This window comes from Puntigrus tetrazona, chromosome 23, assembly GCF_018831695.1.
Source record: "Puntigrus tetrazona isolate hp1 chromosome 23, ASM1883169v1, whole genome shotgun sequence".
In the NCBI taxonomy this organism is placed as follows: Eukaryota; Metazoa; Chordata; class Actinopteri; order Cypriniformes; family Cyprinidae; genus Puntigrus; species Puntigrus tetrazona.
In genome coordinates this window covers 864,206-883,057 of record NC_056721.1, presented here as the reverse complement: position 1 = coordinate 883,057, position 18,852 = coordinate 864,206, and the positions used below count along the sequence as shown (strand labels likewise).

At 35.1% G+C, this 18,852-nt stretch overlaps 2 protein-coding genes across 2 annotated transcripts; one reads left to right on the top strand and one right to left on the bottom strand.

Moving 5' to 3' along the window:
* Positions 1 to 910: 910 nt before the first annotated feature.
* syn2a (synapsin IIa) lies at positions 911 to 10,441 on the bottom strand. Its single transcript, XM_043225138.1, has 11 exons — positions 9,943 to 10,441; positions 6,852 to 6,909; positions 6,687 to 6,778; positions 4,606 to 4,762; positions 4,438 to 4,527; positions 4,281 to 4,343; positions 4,050 to 4,192; positions 3,880 to 3,954; positions 3,682 to 3,784; positions 2,399 to 2,536; positions 911 to 1,946 (listed from the first exon to the last, which is right to left on the bottom strand). Exons 1-11 carry the CDS (start codon positions 10,257 to 10,259, stop codon positions 1,812 to 1,814), a joined length of 1,371 nt encoding a protein of 456 aa, XP_043081073.1. The 5' UTR covers positions 10,260 to 10,441; the 3' UTR covers positions 911 to 1,811.
* A 1,047-nt stretch (positions 10,442 to 11,488) lies between these two features.
* vgll4a (vestigial-like family member 4a) lies at positions 11,489 to 17,343 on the top strand. Its single transcript, XM_043225308.1, has 5 exons — positions 11,489 to 12,082; positions 13,037 to 13,190; positions 13,302 to 13,500; positions 14,354 to 14,465; positions 15,398 to 17,343. Exons 1-5 carry the CDS (start codon positions 12,007 to 12,009, stop codon positions 15,601 to 15,603), a joined length of 747 nt encoding a protein of 248 aa, XP_043081243.1. The 5' UTR covers positions 11,489 to 12,006; the 3' UTR covers positions 15,604 to 17,343.
* Positions 17,344 to 18,852: the final 1,509 nt, after the last annotated feature.

Here is an 18,852-nt window from a genome sequence, read left to right as displayed (position 1 = left end):
AGCATTCCAGTTTCACTCTCAGGCTGTGATAACATGAGCCTCAATTCCAATTAATTTAAAGCAGTTTCACATAAAGCAGCAATATGAGAACACATGGACAAAATGGAGGGATATAAATATGTTTGCAAGTATATATATATATTGCCTCCTACTCTCTTTTTGAGAGTAGCATGTGATGTGGCCAAAGATCAGTATCATATAGAAACAAGCACAAAGGACTGCAAACAGCCACTAATTCTCAGAAAACACATTATTAAGAAAGACCTGAGGGTGTACACATTTTAGCAGCATATTTGATGTGAATTCAGAAAATATAACGAATATCATAAAACTAGAGGTTCTGTTGAAAGTAACATTTGGTTAAAACTATGAACGGATCTGTGAATGCGGCGGCAAATGTTTAATTTTAGATTTGTCGCAGCTCACACAGTTTACACGTTCAGCTTGTGTAAACAATACACATGTATTTGGCAGTCCGCTTGATCATTTGATGAAGAAAAGGCAACAATTGCTCTGTATCCAGTTCTGATGCTCATGAGGCCATTGGTAGACGGGTCATCACAAGGCTGTAGTTAGTCAGCTCCATACACAGAACACTCTGATCCACTGTGTTCTGGCATCTTTCTATCACGGCCAGCATTAAGTGTATGTTGCAAATGTTTCAGCAATTTTATATAGTGTAAGCTAGATCTTCTGTGTCATCGCATCAGGCAGGTTAACCTTTGCTCCCAATATGCATCGACAAGCCTTGAATGTGCTACTTTTTTTGGAGTCGGATTTTATTTGTAATATGTGTATTAAATTTGTAATATGTGATTTATATTGTTTAATTTCTCTTCATTTATATTAAAAATGCAATGCAACATTGAACTAGTTGAGTTGAATGTGCTTAACTTTCAGACAATGTTTGTTCAGAGTTTTATTTTTATTGCTCATTGTTATGTAATCGCATGTCTGCAATAAATATTAGTAACAAGAACAAAAAATAAACAAAAAACTATAGCTTTCATCCATTGTGGCAAATACATTTCACCATATTTTATAACACTTTCACAATACTATAAGTGCATACAGTATGATATCTATTATTTTAACAGTGATGTCACGAAAGAAAATACACACCTTACCTTTAACACACAATGACACACACACATTTGATCATGCAATTAAATGTTCATTTATATGTTATAGTCTCCATTCATGTATGTATAACACCATTCGCACATGCACACACACACACACACACAAACATACTGGTTTTAATGTTTTATGGGTTTATTCCATAGACGTAATGGTTTTTATATTGTACAAACTGTTTTTTTTACCCTAATATACCCTTTAACCTACCCCTCACGCACAACTTTCTGCACTTTTACTTTTTCCCAAAAATTGCATGATTTATAAGCGGTTTCCCTCATGAGGACTAAAAAAATATCCCCACAAGGACAAAATTTACTGATATTTTTATACTAGCTGGAACATTTGGTCCCCATAATGCAGCGAACACCATTTACTAAAACGTAACACAAGAGACAATTAAAAAAATAAGTACAAGGAAAAAGTGGCACTGAACACTAGGCACAATCTGCTGTATCACCACACAACAACCCTGAAGAGACAACCGCTTCACATAGAAACAAAGCAACCATCACAAGCGCAGAACAGTGAAAGTTACACAGTACAGACTGAAATACAGATCAGGCCCAAACTAAGACTTTTCTTATAGATTATTTGTTGCCTTGCACCTCAGGTCACCGTCTGAATGTTTGAACACAACCTGTCAGGAGCTTAAATGCTTCAAGCCTTCACGTTTAGTTCGCCTGCACTAATTTTGGTCCCACTGCAACGCCATTACAGTCAAGGATGTACTGCAAGCAGCCTTGTGGAGGAGCTTTCTGTGGAGGGCCATTCTTTACTTCAACCACCATGTCTTTCTCAACAGCATTCTGAAAGAAACAAGCAAAAACATGTAAAACTCACGCACCCATGCATATTTGTGTAAGTAAAATGTAAGTATTGAATAAAGTAAAATCTACTCAACCAAGATAGGAAAAATTAGCAAAGTCGATTTGAGTAATTTTGAGTAAAAAAATGAACTCCAGATGTCACACAACAGCAATGTAAATACAACTCAAATCGAAAAGAGTGTTCTGACACAGTTTAACTCATCTTGATAATGTCCGATAACTTTCGTAGAAAGGTATGTAATGAATACAGCTGAATAGCTGTCAGCTGTTACGGTTAAGCAAACGATTAGTTAATACCAATTTAGTTCAGCCAATTTCTAAGCAATGCTTCATTTGGATGGAAAAAGACTGCATTAGCAATTAAAGAGAAAGTGTCTAAATAATCGTTGATCCCAAATTTTAATCAACGGTGTAGTTGTTACATTATCTACCTTTTTTGGCTGAATAGCAGTTGGCCTTTTGGGATTTTGTGCCTTAACGTTATTCATTTTGGCAATGACCATGTCTGCTATCAGCTGCTGATCTTCGGCCTGATGTTCCCCCACCAGTGGCATGGACGAACCCATGACCTGATGAAATCACCATCGTTGTTAGCAAAACACGTTGCTTGAATTTGTAGAAAACCTACAACACATTTCTACAAAACATCTCAGCTGTACAACACACTCTTAAAACCCTGCGGCCTTATATATATTATGTTTTAGTCAATTTCTCTGAGGCTACATGCCACAGTTTGAGTCTGGATGTCTTGTAAAAGGCACATTCAGGGCTTTTCAGAGATACTAAATGATTGGATGTTTCACCATGGCCATTCTCTCTTCTTCAAAAATGTCTGATATTAATTTAGTGATACTCTTAAAGAAATATGATAATTTTTTGTAATGACAATACTTTCTGTTCCATAAAATGATGTTGATTTCCTTTGAGGACACCGGGACTAATGTTTATTACTCATTTTGGGAGAAACAACAAACGAACAGGAGAAGAAATTTTGTTTCATTATTCCTATGAAATATTATATATTATTATAAAAGTATTATCAGTTGTTACTCACATTATTACTTCTTTTTTGATTTCGTGTGTCACATCTTTGGACTCTGTGTTGTTGTTTTTCATGTGCCATGTGTTCAGTGTGTCCTAATTTCAGTTCATTTTCTCATTGTGTTAGTAATTTACTTTGTGTATTTAAGTCCAGTTTGTCCCATCGTCGTCGTTAGTATGTGGTTTTGTTCTGTCTGCCTGCCTGCAACTGTATTGTTTATTTTGTGTGTAGAAGATTAAAAGACTATTTATGTCATATTCTTGTCTAGTGGTCCTTCTCTTGAACCACATTGTGACATCATGTTGCCCCAAAAACATATTAATATGAAAATAATACTTTTTTTCATAAAGAAAAGTTGTATATGAAGTCATTCGGTTTTTATAACATGATTGAGAACCATCTTTATACAAAGTTTGGTAAAAAATAAATAAAATCCTCAAAACTAAAAATGCATTGCTGATTTTAAAAAGACGCCAATGCATGTTCATTCGTGTCTTTATATTCATGTCCCAGTGCCCTCTAAGAAGAGAAGAAACAAGAAAGCTCTTGTGAAACAGAAAGGTTCTTCAGATGTTAACATTTTTTTCTGAAACCATTTAGACAAAAAAGATTCTTCAATGGCAAGAAGTGTATATGTTGCATATAGACAACTAGCAAAAGTGTAGTACATACCTCAGTAATGTAATCTTTTCCATCTTTTCCATGAATAGCTTTAACAGCACAAATTTCGAGGCCTCCGAATATTTCACTGCAGGTGTCAACCCAAAGCTTATACCTGCAGCATAATGCAACTTGCTTAGTCATGTTTGAAGCACATTTGCTTACCAGAAAGCAGATGCTTTAATTATGTGTCTTTGTTGTGTGTGTTACCTGTTGGTCATAGCCACCTGCTCCACCATGGCAGTACCAGTGTTGGACTTCCAGTTACCTGAGACTGACGTCCTCCTATGAAACGAGGAGCATTCTTCATCTGTCAAGGACAGCATTTAGCTAAATCTGAGATGTGTGCAGAAACTGTACAGAATAGCGTCGCTACTCACACGTAAGCTTTGTAATCATTTCCTATTTTCTGGATCCTGACGTCGTATTTGGCTTCAATGAAAGGTTCACATGTGCTGTAGGTCTGAGTGATGGCCACCACACTTGCTATGTCCTGAAACTTTGTGTGGTTTTCCACTTTCACCTTAATAACACATGTAATTAGAATACAAGCTTAGCGACATGGACACACATTGTTTCTTTTGAAGTTATTGCTTCAGGTTAAACATTACCTTTCCCACACCAGAGTGAGCATGACCGATTTTCACCACAACTGGAAATGCTGGCATGGTCACCTGGTTTGTTTTACCACAAACAGAGTATTTTGTTTATATAATTATGCAGATACACCCACCATTGGAAGAGAGTATTTATGGAGCAATCTCTTACCATTTCTTTATAGTTGGGATAGAAGGTCTGCTCAATTAATGGGAATTTCTCCTGTCCAAGTTTCTTGCATGTGCTGATCAGACAAGCAAACTGCAAATGCGTTTGAAGAGATGAGTTTGTAGCACATATCTATCAAATGGTATAAATGATATACATTCTCAAACTTACTGCCCAGGGCTTGTCGCAGAGGTTGTATATGGACTCCAGGGAATTGATGCTGGGAATGCCGGCATACTGCAGTCCGATGATTAAGTTACGGAAATCCTCATTCTCTGTCATGCTGTACGCATGCTGTCGGATCAGGACAAAGTCAGGCTTAAATGACCTGTAGGGGCATAGTAAAATAAATGTAACAAAGCTTCAGTTACAGTTACTTATTTTCACACATACAGATTTGGTTTAATTTGTTTCTTAAATTGCATTGAGTGATCTGCGGCGTGCACTGCGGAGATGAAGGCACTGAAACAAACCTTATCTTACAGCGTACCTGTTAAGGATTATGTATGGCCGGATATTCAAGATATATGAGGGAACTGGGGCTAGACGATTTCAGTCTGCTAAACAGTCAAAGAGAAAGCTTTGTGATTACTGTGGTCATTGCTCAACCAGCTCAGGTGAAGGGAAGCTGTAGCGACAGGAACTGTTCACCTCTGGAGGTTTTCTGCTCCTTCCCCCAACAGGGAGATATACTATTGATATTAAATAAAGAGAAGCAAAAACCAATTGATGTGCAAGCGGACAGCTGGTGCTTGTGCGCAGTGTCTCTGTGGGTTTTATCCACAATAGAGGACATTGCATACTCCAATTTTCAAAGGAGTCGTTATGCCAGTAGCACAAGTGGATTCAGTTCGGATATTAGAAAAAGAGAGCAAGGATGTCAGGGATCTGCCCTTGTTTAATATTTCCATATTTGTTTTGTGGTTGAGCATAAAACTTTATGTCTTTATGTTTGCCATGTGCTTCCTTTTTATATATGCGTTTTAACTTGACAGAGATACAATGCACAAGATGCAAACGCAAAACATTACATGACAAACATTACATGAATCTGTAACATTGTTACAATGTACATATGTAGATGGTACGAAGAACATAAAGAAAAGGTGACAAATGTGTTAATGCGGAACATGTACAAGACAGGGGACTACACATGATTGTAATGTACATTAGAGCCTAAAGTGCATGTCAAGACATCTACTTTTCCATATATTTAGTAATATGCAGTTTTCATTTTATACCAGATTCAGCTGTCAATGAACTTTAGCAGGGGCACCATATTTTTTCAAAAGTGGGCATTTCATTCCTAAGGGAGTCTAACAAATTGAGCCATTGAGTAAAATTGAAGATTTTAGTTCTGTGGTTCCGGTTTAATAATATAGTTTTTTTTTATTAATAAAGGAGAAAACTGTGGTATTTAAAATCTGCTCTAATTTATCCACAACTTTATTTACATATGTGCACTTCCGAAAGGAGTTAATATGATCATCCAAACTGTTGTGACAATATGTACAGCTGTTCACGCTAACAAAGCCCACAAGTACCAATTAGGCCTTCTCTTAGTAATGCGTTCTCAGTATGTTCAGGCTTTCTCAGTTCATGGCTGGTCCTTGTTTGACTAATTGTGCTCTGGCAACTTGAAAGCAGGTGCATGCAACAGGAAATAAAACGGGCCAGGTCCTAAATATACCAAAGCCCTTAATGCACACTGAATCCATGTTTTCGAGCTATATTCAAGGTTAAGGGTCATCATGTTCTCAAAATTCTTTACAAGATTCTACAGAAATCTTTCTATTGTCCCTCACAGCCTCATTTTCAAAAGTAAATATACGGAGCATTATATGCTATAATGTAATTACATAGTAATATATAGTCATTTTAGATGGTGTTTTGAATGTGCCTCTGAAAACTCTGAATTTATGTAAATTCATGGGCCATTTGTGTAATTACACAGAAGCATTGTGTCGGTGACAAGCCACTCAAATCATCGAAAAAAGGCTTTTATTACAATTGTCCTTTATTACATCTCAGTGCAATGATATAGCTTTCATGTGTGACACGTCAAATCAGATCTCTCCAAGAGATCTAATTTAGCTTTCGTATTGAATTGAAGGCTAACAAAGTTTGATGGCGGTTATTGAACACAATAATAAATTACAGACACTGACAGCACGCTGAGGTAGCATTCATTGCACTTGAATGTAGCGAGACCATTCGAACAGCTTGTAGTGAGATTTAAATGTGATTCTTACCTGACAACTGTATTTTCATTCTGCAGAACCTGCACAGCCACGTTACATGATCCATTAGCATGAGCCACAACGCTGATGTCTCCAAACTCAGCCTGAAAAACAAAAACCAACCAATCAGTAACTCAACTAATATAATACTTTGACTGATTGATTTGATAATCTCACCTGTTCAACCTTAATGTCATAGTCATCATTCAGTTTTTTCCCTCTAAAGAGTTTGGCCCTGTAGTAAAAGAGAAGGGGAAATAAATAAATCAATAGATTCCTTCGTGTACTACTTTACTACTAGATGTCATACCATTCAGATTTGCGAATATTCACAAAGAAAAGAAAGATAAGGAAAGATTTTTAATGGAATATATTTCCTTTATTGCATCAAGATGGTACAATATGGTACTTTTGAATGGTTTAAAACAAGTTTGATCAAAAAGTCATCTAAAAAGTACTCATAATACGTTACCTAAAATGAGTAACCTACATTACATTCATTGTGTAATCTGTAATCAATAATTGACTACAGTTTGTAAGTAATCTAATAATATATATGTAAATATATATTTATATTCAAAATCTAAATTACTCTGTTCAAAGTATATTACAAAGGCATTCATATTTAATATAATATGCCTGGTTTCAGAGGTCTTAGGAAGGGATTAGGCTATAGTTCAATTAGGACAAGTAATTTTTATAAATGTGCCTAAAGAAAATAACATTACTGGTGTCCATCTTGAGACAAACCAAAAACATATGTTTAAGATCAGATCATGAAATTAAGATTACATAGCAATGCACTTTATCATATGTGAGTTCATGAATTATCTATGATTAATCAATAATTTATGTAAAAATACCTCTTCGGAACGGTACTACATATAACAAGCTTTGACAATAGTTTGTCACGGGGATGTTAAAGTTGCATATAAAGAGTAAAAGTACAGTAGCAATATGGTACCACTATACGCTTAGGGTAAGAACCTTTTAAGGGTAAATATTGTATGAAAATAGAGTACTATCTGGTGACAGAATTCTGTACAATCAATACACTTCTTTTTTTGGGAACTTGAAGATGGTATTTTTACCCTAAATGTTGGCACGAGGATGATGGCATATGCAGTAGGCTAGTTACCATGGTGATCAACACGTTTGCTCATTTTTTCACCTGAAGTTTAGCATTCCAGGAATTCCTTGATTAAATTACCTTGTTACAGCATTAATCAATGTTTTCGACTTGAGGTTAGCACACACTGGTTTCCAAGCTTTACAAAAACTCTTTAAAGGTGTCACGGTCTTTCTACTGTTACAAACTGTATTTCCTGTCCCCTTAGCCTAAATCTACCCTGCCTTTAAAGGTCTTCGGGTGTACGGCAATACACAGAAAAGTGTTATATAAACGCCTCATTCGTTTATTTTCTATGAAAGTGCATTCTGTCTACTTTTAAATTAAATGCTGCTCTATTGTTAAAAGCACTATGCAAATAAAAGTGATACGATGAAAATGTTCAGAATAAGTTGATGTAACTGTATTATTGAGCTGCAGTGTCAAAATTGCCATCAAACTAGATGTAGGGTGCTGTGCTAGGAACACAAAGAGCTATAATTCAGACCAGTGGAGTTTAAACGTCTTGTTAGTAATTACACATTTCACCGACAATGTCACGCAGTGCAGTGCACTAATGTCAGGGACAGCTCCTCTGCTGACAGATACTATGGTTTCAGAGCTGACTGCAATCTTGGCTGATAGTTTCTCTGTCAGTATGCAACACTGATGATCCACATTTGAACAAAAACAAGTACTAAATATTGAGTTATTAAGCTATTAAGGTACTGTGCAGTGAGTGTTGCATTGCTAAAAACATCACGGTTTAAATGAAAGTATATATTACATTGTAAATAGATAGAATGTGTGGGTTATGTCTTAATATATAAGAAAGTTACAGCCATTTTAATGTTTAATTAGTGCAGCATTTTGAATTTGATATTTTAAAGCCTTGTCTACATTACAATTAGAAATATAATGTAGAAAAGGTTATAAAATGTCGAATACAAAATGCTAACTTATTGCATATATTAATTTGAAGATGTTAGCGTATTGATGAGTAAAATTGTAGTTTTTATTTTGTTTTGTTTGAGCTATATATAAAATCCCTTTTAAACTTCCAAAAAAGAAGAAAAAAACTAGCTTCTCTAGTCTTTTATGTATTCAGTGTTTTCTTTTCATTTATTCTACAATTAACAAAAGGCAAAAAAGCAAAATCATCTGCTAAATGGCTAAATGTAATGTAACGCGAGGTAGTCTAACCTTCACCACGCAAAACTTAACAGGAGACCTCCTTCAGACAATAGTTTTTACTGTAAACCAGTGGAGAAATATGTAAACCAATAGTCACTTATTGTGTGACCCATTTAATCCCCAATTATTCTCAATTAAGCATTTGTATTTTATTTAGACATTATTCTAAACGTTATATGTCAGCAATGGAATAAAATTCACATTATTATTACATAGTAGTAGACCCTTTAAGCATAAAATACATTAAACCTCATTATATGTTATAACATAATTTGGGAGTTTTGACTCAGACAGGATTATTTACTGTAATTAATTTATGCTATGTGACATCTGAAAGCAGCTAGATAGAGTTTTTCTATGAACATTTTGTCTTAAACTAGACATTATACTGCAATATCTATAATATCTTTGGTATATACTGTATGGCAAAAATCACACTCTGCAAGACTAAACAATATTTGACAATTTCTTCTGCATGCTATTACAAATATGGATTTAAAGGATAATTAGCATGCATTTACTCCTCATACTAATCCTTTGGGGAAATGACCAAGAAAATTGAGGATAGAACAGAACATCTTTCTAAAGTCTAGAAATGCTTCAGATGTTCCTGCTCCTGAAATTCACCCATGTTCGTTTGCATGCATATTAATAATTCATTATTATTTTCTACATAATCTCTGTGTTATGTCTCTTGCGTTAGTAAGTAAAATATCATTAAAAATCAAACACAATTCAGGCATGTAGATCAGTGAGATCTCAGGTTTATTTAGTGATGCATTTACTGTATTTTCTTGTAGTTTTTTTATTTCCACAAAAAAAAAAAATTATATAATTCAATGATTAAGCTTTGCACTAAATAAAAACCTCAACAGATGAGGATTAAAACAAGTGGAAAAGCCAAATACAGCCTGATTAGAAAAAATAAAAAAATGAGCCTTATCAAGTGAAAGCAGTTGCTCTTACCAGTCCTGCTGTGGTTCGTCGATGACCAGCAGGAGCTTGTGTCTTTTGGACGAGGCGGGCACAGGCGTTTGTTCCACCAGACCTGCTGAGGCGGCCGTCTGCTTCACCACACTGGTGATGGAGCTGAAGAAGCCCGTCCCCAGAGGCTGGGGCTGCATGGGCTTTCTCTCCTGGCTCGGGGACACCGGAGCCGGTCCTGAGGCTGGTCCAGGAGGGGGAGGCTGAGGAGGATCTGGTTTCTGCAGGTCTGACATATAGCCATTAGGCAGGTTGGAGATGAAGGTGCTGTCGGACAGACGCCGGCGCAGGTAGTTCATGGCTGAAGAGACTAGAGGAGGAGAGCTGCTGTGGAAAAAGACGTGAAGATGTCAAGAGCCTGCATTCAGGGGATCTGGCCCAGCAGGAGAAGCTCAAGACTGAATCCCCAGTGAAGTGAGATGCTGGGATCCCTTCTCACGTCGCAGTGTTTCCTCCCCTCTCTGCCTTCTCCAGCTCTGATGTCGTATATGTGTGCAGCCAATCAGAGTCTTGCTGCATCCCTGCATGAGATGCCTGCTTTCTCTACCCTCCCCCATGCTAGACTGCCTGATCGCATCTTTCATGACAAGACAGTGTACAAAATAAAAAGGTTTCCTGCGGTGCATGCGTGGGAAAATAGTGATCTGGGCAAATGAGCTTCCCCCTATAGAATTACTATTTAGTTTTTCTCACAGATATGGCAACTATCAGTGCATGTTAAGTGAGCTCTCACACCACATTCTACATGATTTACTGAGATCTTTACCACAGCTCAACCGTGATCTTTGCAGGCAAGAGATTTCTGTTCTAAACTATTATTTATTTCCTTATGAATATTTAGTGAAACCTCAACTTATTATTAGCACATGCAATCTTAATAGACTGAGTCATGATGCTCAAACCAGGTCACTTATTTCTCTTGAGATTCCAGACATGTTTTAGCACATTTTCCCACATGTTGAGTGAGTAGGTGGTCCTTTGTATCTGTTTAAATACATTTGAGAACTTGTGCATTTACACCACGAATGCAATGTGAATGTCTACAACCTTCAAATGATCAAAGTGGGCAATTGAAGTTGAATTGCATTTGCATTTTTTAGCTAGATTCTTGTGATGCATTGACCAAAATTCATCTTAATAAAGGAGGCAGTTTTGCGCTGCTTTTAAGAATGCTCTAAAAATAAAATAAAGAGCTTATATATATATATATATATATATATATATATATATATATATATATATATATATATATATATATATATATATATATATATATATATATATAAATGGAACATATAAATAATATATAAAACCATCTCTTCATTGTCTCACAAGCAAATTTCGCGAGATTTTCACACAGGACTGCAGTAGCAAGAGCGGAGAGACAGCGCTTTCACCGTGGTACGTGCTACTTTGTCCAGCGCTGCGCGGGAGTAGCCAATGACAATCGTTTTTGATGACTGCGTAACAATTTTCAAAATTTTCATTGAAATTGATGTTACGTTTGTTACAGAAAATGTAAGCAATAATTTCACATGTAAATACACGAACCACGCTTTGTTAAAAATGCAATGTAATAAGTAAATATTGCTTGTTTGGAAACTCAAACGCTCGACTTTTCAGTTGAATTTTTTTCATGCGGAAACACACGGACTCCTGCCGAGCAGCGTTAGCATTGTACTATTTTTATTATTATTTTTTTTTTACAATCGTAAAAGCTACTCGTCACCTGCTTACCTACTTTATTTACCATTAATATAAAAAAGAGGTCGTGCTTGACGAGTTTGATTCAGTATTTTGGATTTAAGTCACTAAACTAAACTTTAGACGGACATACTAGCATCTTGCAGCCCGAGCTAATAGCTAAAATAGCCCAGTAGGCTAAAAACAACGCACACGTTTTAGATTTTTATTTTAAAATTTTGCTCAGTTGTTGTAATGTTGCTTTTGTTTTCCCATCTGAAAGACCATATTCTTTACCGTTACTAACAGCCGAGCTGTTCGATTAGATTTATGCCTTAAATAACTTTAAATGTTTATGTTAACATGGATATCTTGGTTAATAATTTCATCAATAAAATGAACGAAAACATCAGCAGGCTGCATTGTAATACATATGAGGGTAAGTAACTCATATTCATATATCACATTCGCAGCTCTTAAACGCAATAAATATTTAATACTGAATTTCTGAAGTAATGTGGAAATGCCATCCAAATACCAAAAAGCTGAATATTGAATACTACTAATCACAGTAACGAAAATGCTTTTTTAAATATTTTTAAAATAGCATCTATATGATAATTTCTTAAACAAACAAACAAAAACTCAAGAATATGAAACATTTAAGAGTATAGCATTTTTGCTTACATAATGAATACATGTAAATGCACATAAAAAAACAACAAATTAGTGTAAAATGTATTTTGTACATTTCTGTACATTTTTCTTAACGATCTAAACTTAGTATTCCATATATTGAAATTATCTGATATTTTATGGTTTTTAAGTTGTTTTTTTTAAATCAAGAATTAAAAAAAAAAATACACATTTCCATTAAAAAGTCATTGTATGTAAAATAGCAAAGCAATCAAAAAGTATGTAAGTGCTATGATAAGTGTGGGTTAGTATAATGCAGAGCAAGGTTTTGTATCTAATAAATAAGAAAAATAAAAATAGATAGAGAGACCTAGGCCCGGTGTCACAGACAGGACTAAGCCTAACCAAGGATAGGTCATGCTTCATTTAGGACATTTAAGTAATTTTTATAAATGCACCTTAGAAAAAAGCATTACTGGTGTGCATCTTAAGACAAACCAAACGTGTTTTAAGATCAGTCAGTGCAAGTTTCTTTGAGTCGAAACAGCTCAGATTTATATTTTAGTCTAGTAACAGGTTTAAACCTTGTCTGTGAAACTGGGGGGCTAGTGTGAGAGTGTGGAGTCATTTTATATATATTAGTGCTGTCAAACGATTAATTGTGTTTAGTTTTTGAATAATATATCTGTATGTACTGTGTATATATATTTGTATAATTGTTTATGTGTGCCTTAATCTGAATCTGATTTCTTGATAGATGATTCAAGAGCATCTAGTCTTCCTGTGCATAACTCAGGATGTACACCCATGAGCCCAACCAAGAGAAAACACCACGAAAACTCTCTGAATCATCAAAAAGCCTCTGATGCAGAACAGATGAACAAAATGAGATGCTTATTAGGATCACACCTGTATGTCTGCTATAGTTCTGTTATTTCCATTGCAGCAAGGTTTCCCACGGTTTGGTCGGTTTGTTTTGCACCATGTGTATTTTGCCTGTTTTTTCTTGTGCTATTTTTAAGGAGAAATTCTATTGGAGACACTGGAAATCAGGAGCTATGGAATTATAGTCACACATCTCTGAGTGGTCTTCATAACCATCACGTATTTGCACCTTTCCCTATTTTTGCGGTGGATGAACCCCTTGAGATGGCCAAACACAGCTTGGATTCTACTAGGAGCATGCTTCTAGCTCCTGAATGCAACACAAGTCTCCAGCAGGTCAGATAACGTGATCTGAGTCAATCGTGCATTTGCTTTGTGTCTTCATCGTAGGTTTCAATCATACAGGATGTGTTCCATGCAGGGATGTTCCTTTCAGTTATTTCTCCTAACCAAAAATCAACACAAATGAAATTAGAACTTAATTAAATTTAGAAAGGATCTATGACCCATTAAAATACTAATATTTGTTTTCCGTAAATTCATTTTAAAAGCTAGCAAACAGCAGAACATATCATATTACATCACGCACCTGCAGCACTTCTGAGAGTGGAGAAAAACCATAAAGGTTTAAATAGGCCTATATGAGAAATATATATTTTGCTTAAATAATAAATCAAGAAAAAGAAAGAAAAACTGCAACATGTAGCCCAGTATGCAGAGTTTTGGTTAATATTTTATTTTGGTTCGTTTTTGAGATGACAGAAATCAAGATTTTAAAATTCCAATTATATTTAGTACTAGGAGGAGTATCTGTCAGTCACTACAAACTATGTTCACTTTCGTTTTAGTCTATATTAATTTGTTTTGGCTTGTCATTCATATATGCTATATATAGTGTTTTTCGTTTCCAAATACTTGATGATTTGTTGTGGAGTGCATTAGGTGCATTAGGTCTAGTTCTGAATGAAATAATAAAATGTGATTTGTTTCTGTAAAAAAACACATATTTATATAGGCAATGTCTATTTTAACCATGCAGCAAACCTTTTAAAATAAATTTGATAATTTACTAGAATAAGTCAATAAATTACTTTTTAAACTTTTTAATTTCATATATAAATCGGTCGAAATTTGTCAAATTCGGTTAACATTCAACCCTTTAAAAGTAATGACATCCTTTCTGTATCAGAATCGTCCATCTGTAATCACCTGTGCTCCGGCCAGCAACCGTCCTTGCAGTCTTTCCAGCTGCCACAAGTCCCCTAACAGCTGCACAACTGGATCCACTAACAAGACCGCAGGTACTGTCTACTAATCTTGCACCTTAAAAATTTTGTCATTAATTACTTGCATGTTGTTCCAAACCCATAAAAGCTTCATTCATCTTCAGAACACAATTTAAGTCATTTTCGATTTTTTTAAATGTTACAATTAAAGCTGTTGAGTGATTCGACGTGATACATTATGTGTTAATTGATTAGATAATTAATAGTTTTAGTCTTATTGAGTGAGTCATTCAATAAATTATTCAACTGATTCATTCCAAAATGAAACAAGTGACTGTCTCTGGCTGCGTTCAAATCCACTTTTAGATGTGCACTCGCTAACTTCCCTAAGCTCTGCTCTTCTCCCTGCTGCCGTTTTGAAGTGTGTTCTAGTTCATTAAATGGATGAGGGAAGTCTATATGGACAGACCCTTGACCCCTCGATTTTGACAGAGGGAGTAAGTATGCACACTTCAATAGACCACAACGCAACATAATTCTGATGTCATTGCAGATTGTATTTAATTAGCATATCTATTTATATGGAATGTTGCATCAAATAAATTATTAATGGGGAAAAAAGTAAATAATAAACCAACTCCATAGGTGATCAAGGGCAATTGTAAGTGGACTAAAACGCAGCCTCCGTGAATGTGTCACTGAATTACTGACTCACTTGATTCTTTCAAAAATATATATTCACTTAAAAGCAAAACACACTTTGTGTTCAAGTCAAGTCACCTTTATTTATATATCGCTTTACAGTATTTAAAAAGGTAAAATAGGTGAACTTGCTTTGTTTAGAACAGTTCCCATTGGCAAACATTACAGTACTGGCAATACTGTGTTTAAAATGTAACATAACGGTTGTCCATAGATTTAGCGTCAGAGTTCACTGTGGGCCTGGTATGACAAGTACGATTATTGATCTTTACACACACTCTCTCTGTTTGTTTTATCTTTATCAGCAAACACTGTGTGTGATGACCCTGTGATTGAGGAGCATTTCCGCCGCAGTCTTGGGAAGATCTACAAAGAGCCAGCGCCTGTCTCTAACTCAGTGAGCATCACGGGCTCAGTTGATGACCATTTCACTAAAGCGCTGGGGGATGCCTGGTTACAGATCAAAGCCAAAGGCAATGGTGGTGCAACGCCAAATCATGAGAGTCAATGATAAACTAAACCACAGACATTAAAACTGTGAGGTTAGTTCACTAGAGAAGTGTGCTTAAGACCAGATCCATTTAGCATTGGAAAAAGCATATCATTTATACAATTTCTATCAAATCTTTGTGAGTTAAGTTTGAGTTTGTTGACCAGGGGTGGGTGGTATTGTTGAGATTTTTGTTTTCCTTCAGTATAAAGATGTATGTCACAACATTATTGTAAGTAAATAGACAGAACAAAGTAAAAAAAAAAAAGTAAAATAAAATGAGCGCTGCTTAAAGTTTCTGTGGCAGGTAGCGTTAAAAAAAGTAAAAGTTACGCTAAAGTTCATTAACACTAAAGACTACATTTTGACATGTTAGATATGCGTACAATGCTTTTTTGCGTCTTCGGGTGCACGCTAAATTGAGTACAAAATTCTTTTCACAGCCTATATAGGTAGAAATAACACTTTTTTTTAATTTCATGAACATGCTATTTCTATTATTCACATGTATACACAGAACCTGAGCTTTTCCCAGTTGGTGTCATTTTAATAGTTGGTCTCTTTTTTCGATTTTCTTTGTTCTTCACTCAGATTATCTTTATTTTTGTCATTGATATGATCAAGATAAGCAACTGCTGGAACAGTGTGTTCTATATATATATATATATATATATATATATATATATATATATATATATATATAAAATTTCTAACCTGTTTCGTGAGATGTGTATGCAGCTGGTTAGGCCTCTGGAAAGGCACTGACACATGCAGTATCTGGCTTAATTGAGTTTTAACTTAACGTTTAACTTTGTACTCTTTTCATAATCCGCTACAACACATTTTTCTGTAATGATCAATACAACTAAATCAGTAAGTGTTAACACCGCTGTGGGAGTTACCGTAAATCTGTCTCTTTCGTGATTTCCATAATCCTTCTTTGTAATCCACTTTTATGGAAAGTAATCAGAGCGCCAATAGTGGTCTTTTTGTGTTTGCTGTTGGACACAGCAACATTAAATAATTTGGTATTGTTTGCCATGTAGGTTTACCCTAGTATAGTTTACTACTATGCTGTGGAAATGTAAAAAAAGGGTTCATACGTGAACACTTTCTGATTTGCATATTCTAATACCAATTAATATATTTACTTTAATTGCACATTGACCTGAACATGAGTATCCACTCTTTCTATGTTCCAGCTTTATTGCTTTCAGTGAATTAATTGTTTGTCTGTTTATTATTATTATTAATCGACTAGTAACCAGAATTAAATGTAATCTTTGTGTGTGGTGTCATAATGCAGGATGCACACTAAATTATTTAATTTCTTTATCTTTCTTTTTTTTTTTTTTCCTTATTTGTTCAACTTCCAGAATATAAAATATGACAATCATTATGCTGTGCGTGATGAATATAGTTACTCATATGAAACTATCTGTCATTAACTATTGTGCATGCTCTTCTTTTCTTCGTAATGTACCTGCTGAATATTAATTTAGATGTAATATGTTGAGCCGTCTAACTATGCTAAACTGAAAACTGTTTAGTTGTTAATTGAACAAAGTCTCACGAATGTCCCGTTTGACATGGGTAAAGCATTTCAAAATAATGAAATGAAAGGGCAATATAACAAATTTTGACATGACAGTGGCTGTGCCGTTAAGTGGTGTACTAAAAAGAAAAACTATTGATGTAATTTGATATGTAACTTTATTTTTTCTTGAATTACTATTTATATATATATATATATATATATATATATATATATATATATATATATTTTGTTTTACATCAAATAAAGTCACCTCAAAATATATGATTTCTGGTGCTTTATTCTGCACTCACATTAGATTTAGCCTCAATAACAGAATCCCTCTTAAAGGATGTAATTTTGTATTGTTAAATTTAGTCAAGTTTATATTTACGATATTATTACCAGTAACCTATGAATGAAACTTGTTAGTATTTTTTGCAGGTCGAACATTTATTAATGTTACATAACTCTTAAAAATAAGATGAAATTAATACAAAAAAGTGACTAGGACATGAGTGCGCACTTATTTGTGGAGTAAAGTAAGCTGTGCATGTTTTTTTATTCGCTTTTTAGGAGATGAGCATGTCATTAATTCATTTGATGATCTACTTTGGATATGAGCGAGAGTGAGCATGCAAAGGTGCAAATGAATGGGTAGCGCAATCTGCTTTTCAAATGTAACCCATACTGTAAACATAGGTGTTGCTTATTTTGATGGAAGCATTTGCCCACAAAATACAACATTTCAACTTCAGGGCTGCATAATGGTTTAAAAATCTACAAAAAAATAGAGCTTTGACGATAAGCAAGTGAATATTTAATTACCACAATATTTATTTCTTGCTAGAAATGTGTAAAAATCTAGAATTGTAGGATATCAGAGGCAGATAAAACATCTTCACTGCATTTGTGTTAATCTAAATGGAATGTAAATGCACTAGATTCCAGTGAAATCAAGTGAGTGTGAAACCAAGGCCAACCAATGCTGCAGGGTCTCAGACCATAACAAGCATGTCCAATGGAAAAGCCCATTAAATTAGATTTTTTTTTAATGGACGATTCACAAACAGGAAATAAACTGCTCTGGTCATGTGACAATTCAAGTCTGGAAACTGACAACTGTTTCTTGGGTGCAACTTAGGAGCGTGCAAAGAGTAATACATATTGTTAATTTCCTATCTAGCACCCAAACTCTGGAACAATCTCCCTAACTCTGTTCGGGAAGCAGACACACTCCGTCAGTTTAAATCTAGATTAAAGACACATCTTTTTAACCTAGCCTACACATAACACACTAATACACTTTTATTATTAAAACCGTTAAAAGATTTTTAGGCTGCCTTAATTAGATCAGCTAACATCGTATAAATATTAGTATTGTTTTTTTTCTTATTCAGTTTCTCAGTTTGTATCCAGACTAGATCAGCACCCAGAGATTATGTTCATTCAGAGACCAGAACACCTAGATGCACTCTGTGAACAGATCACCAGATCCTAATGCACACACACACAAGTCATTTACACTATCTGACACAGCTGCGTTTAAAATTTGAACTGGAAGTTAAGTGCTGGGCGTCCGGTCAGAGGAGAACTGGCCCCAACTGAGTCTGGTTTCTCCCAAGTTTTTTTTTCTCCATTCTGTATGCATGGGGTTTTGTTTCCTTGCCGCTGTCGCCTCTGGCTTGCTTTGTTGGGGACACTTAACTTCTAGTGATTATCGTCCAATTGATTAC

Bases quoted from the DNA above. Each gene is read 5' to 3' on its own strand.
- syn2a (XM_043225138.1), bottom strand. From the start codon at position 10,259: ATGAACTACCTGCGCCGGCGTCTGTCCGACAGCACCTTCATCTCCAAC. The intron at 4,528-4,605 runs GTAAGTTTGAGA...ACGCATTTGCAG, and splicing joins TCTGCGACAAGCCCTGGGCA to TTTGCTTGTCTGATCAGCAC. The intron at 4,344-4,437 runs GTAAGAGATTGC...AAAACAAACCAG, and splicing joins ATCCCAACTATAAAGAAATG to GTGACCATGCCAGCATTTCC.
- vgll4a (XM_043225308.1), top strand. From the start codon at position 12,007: ATGGATATCTTGGTTAATAATTTCATCAATAAAATGAACGAAAACATC. The intron at 12,083-13,036 runs GTAAGTAACTCA...ATTTCTTGATAG, and splicing joins GCATTGTAATACATATGAGG to ATGATTCAAGAGCATCTAGT. The intron at 14,466-15,397 runs GTACTGTCTACT...TATCTTTATCAG, and splicing joins ATCCACTAACAAGACCGCAG to CAAACACTGTGTGTGATGAC.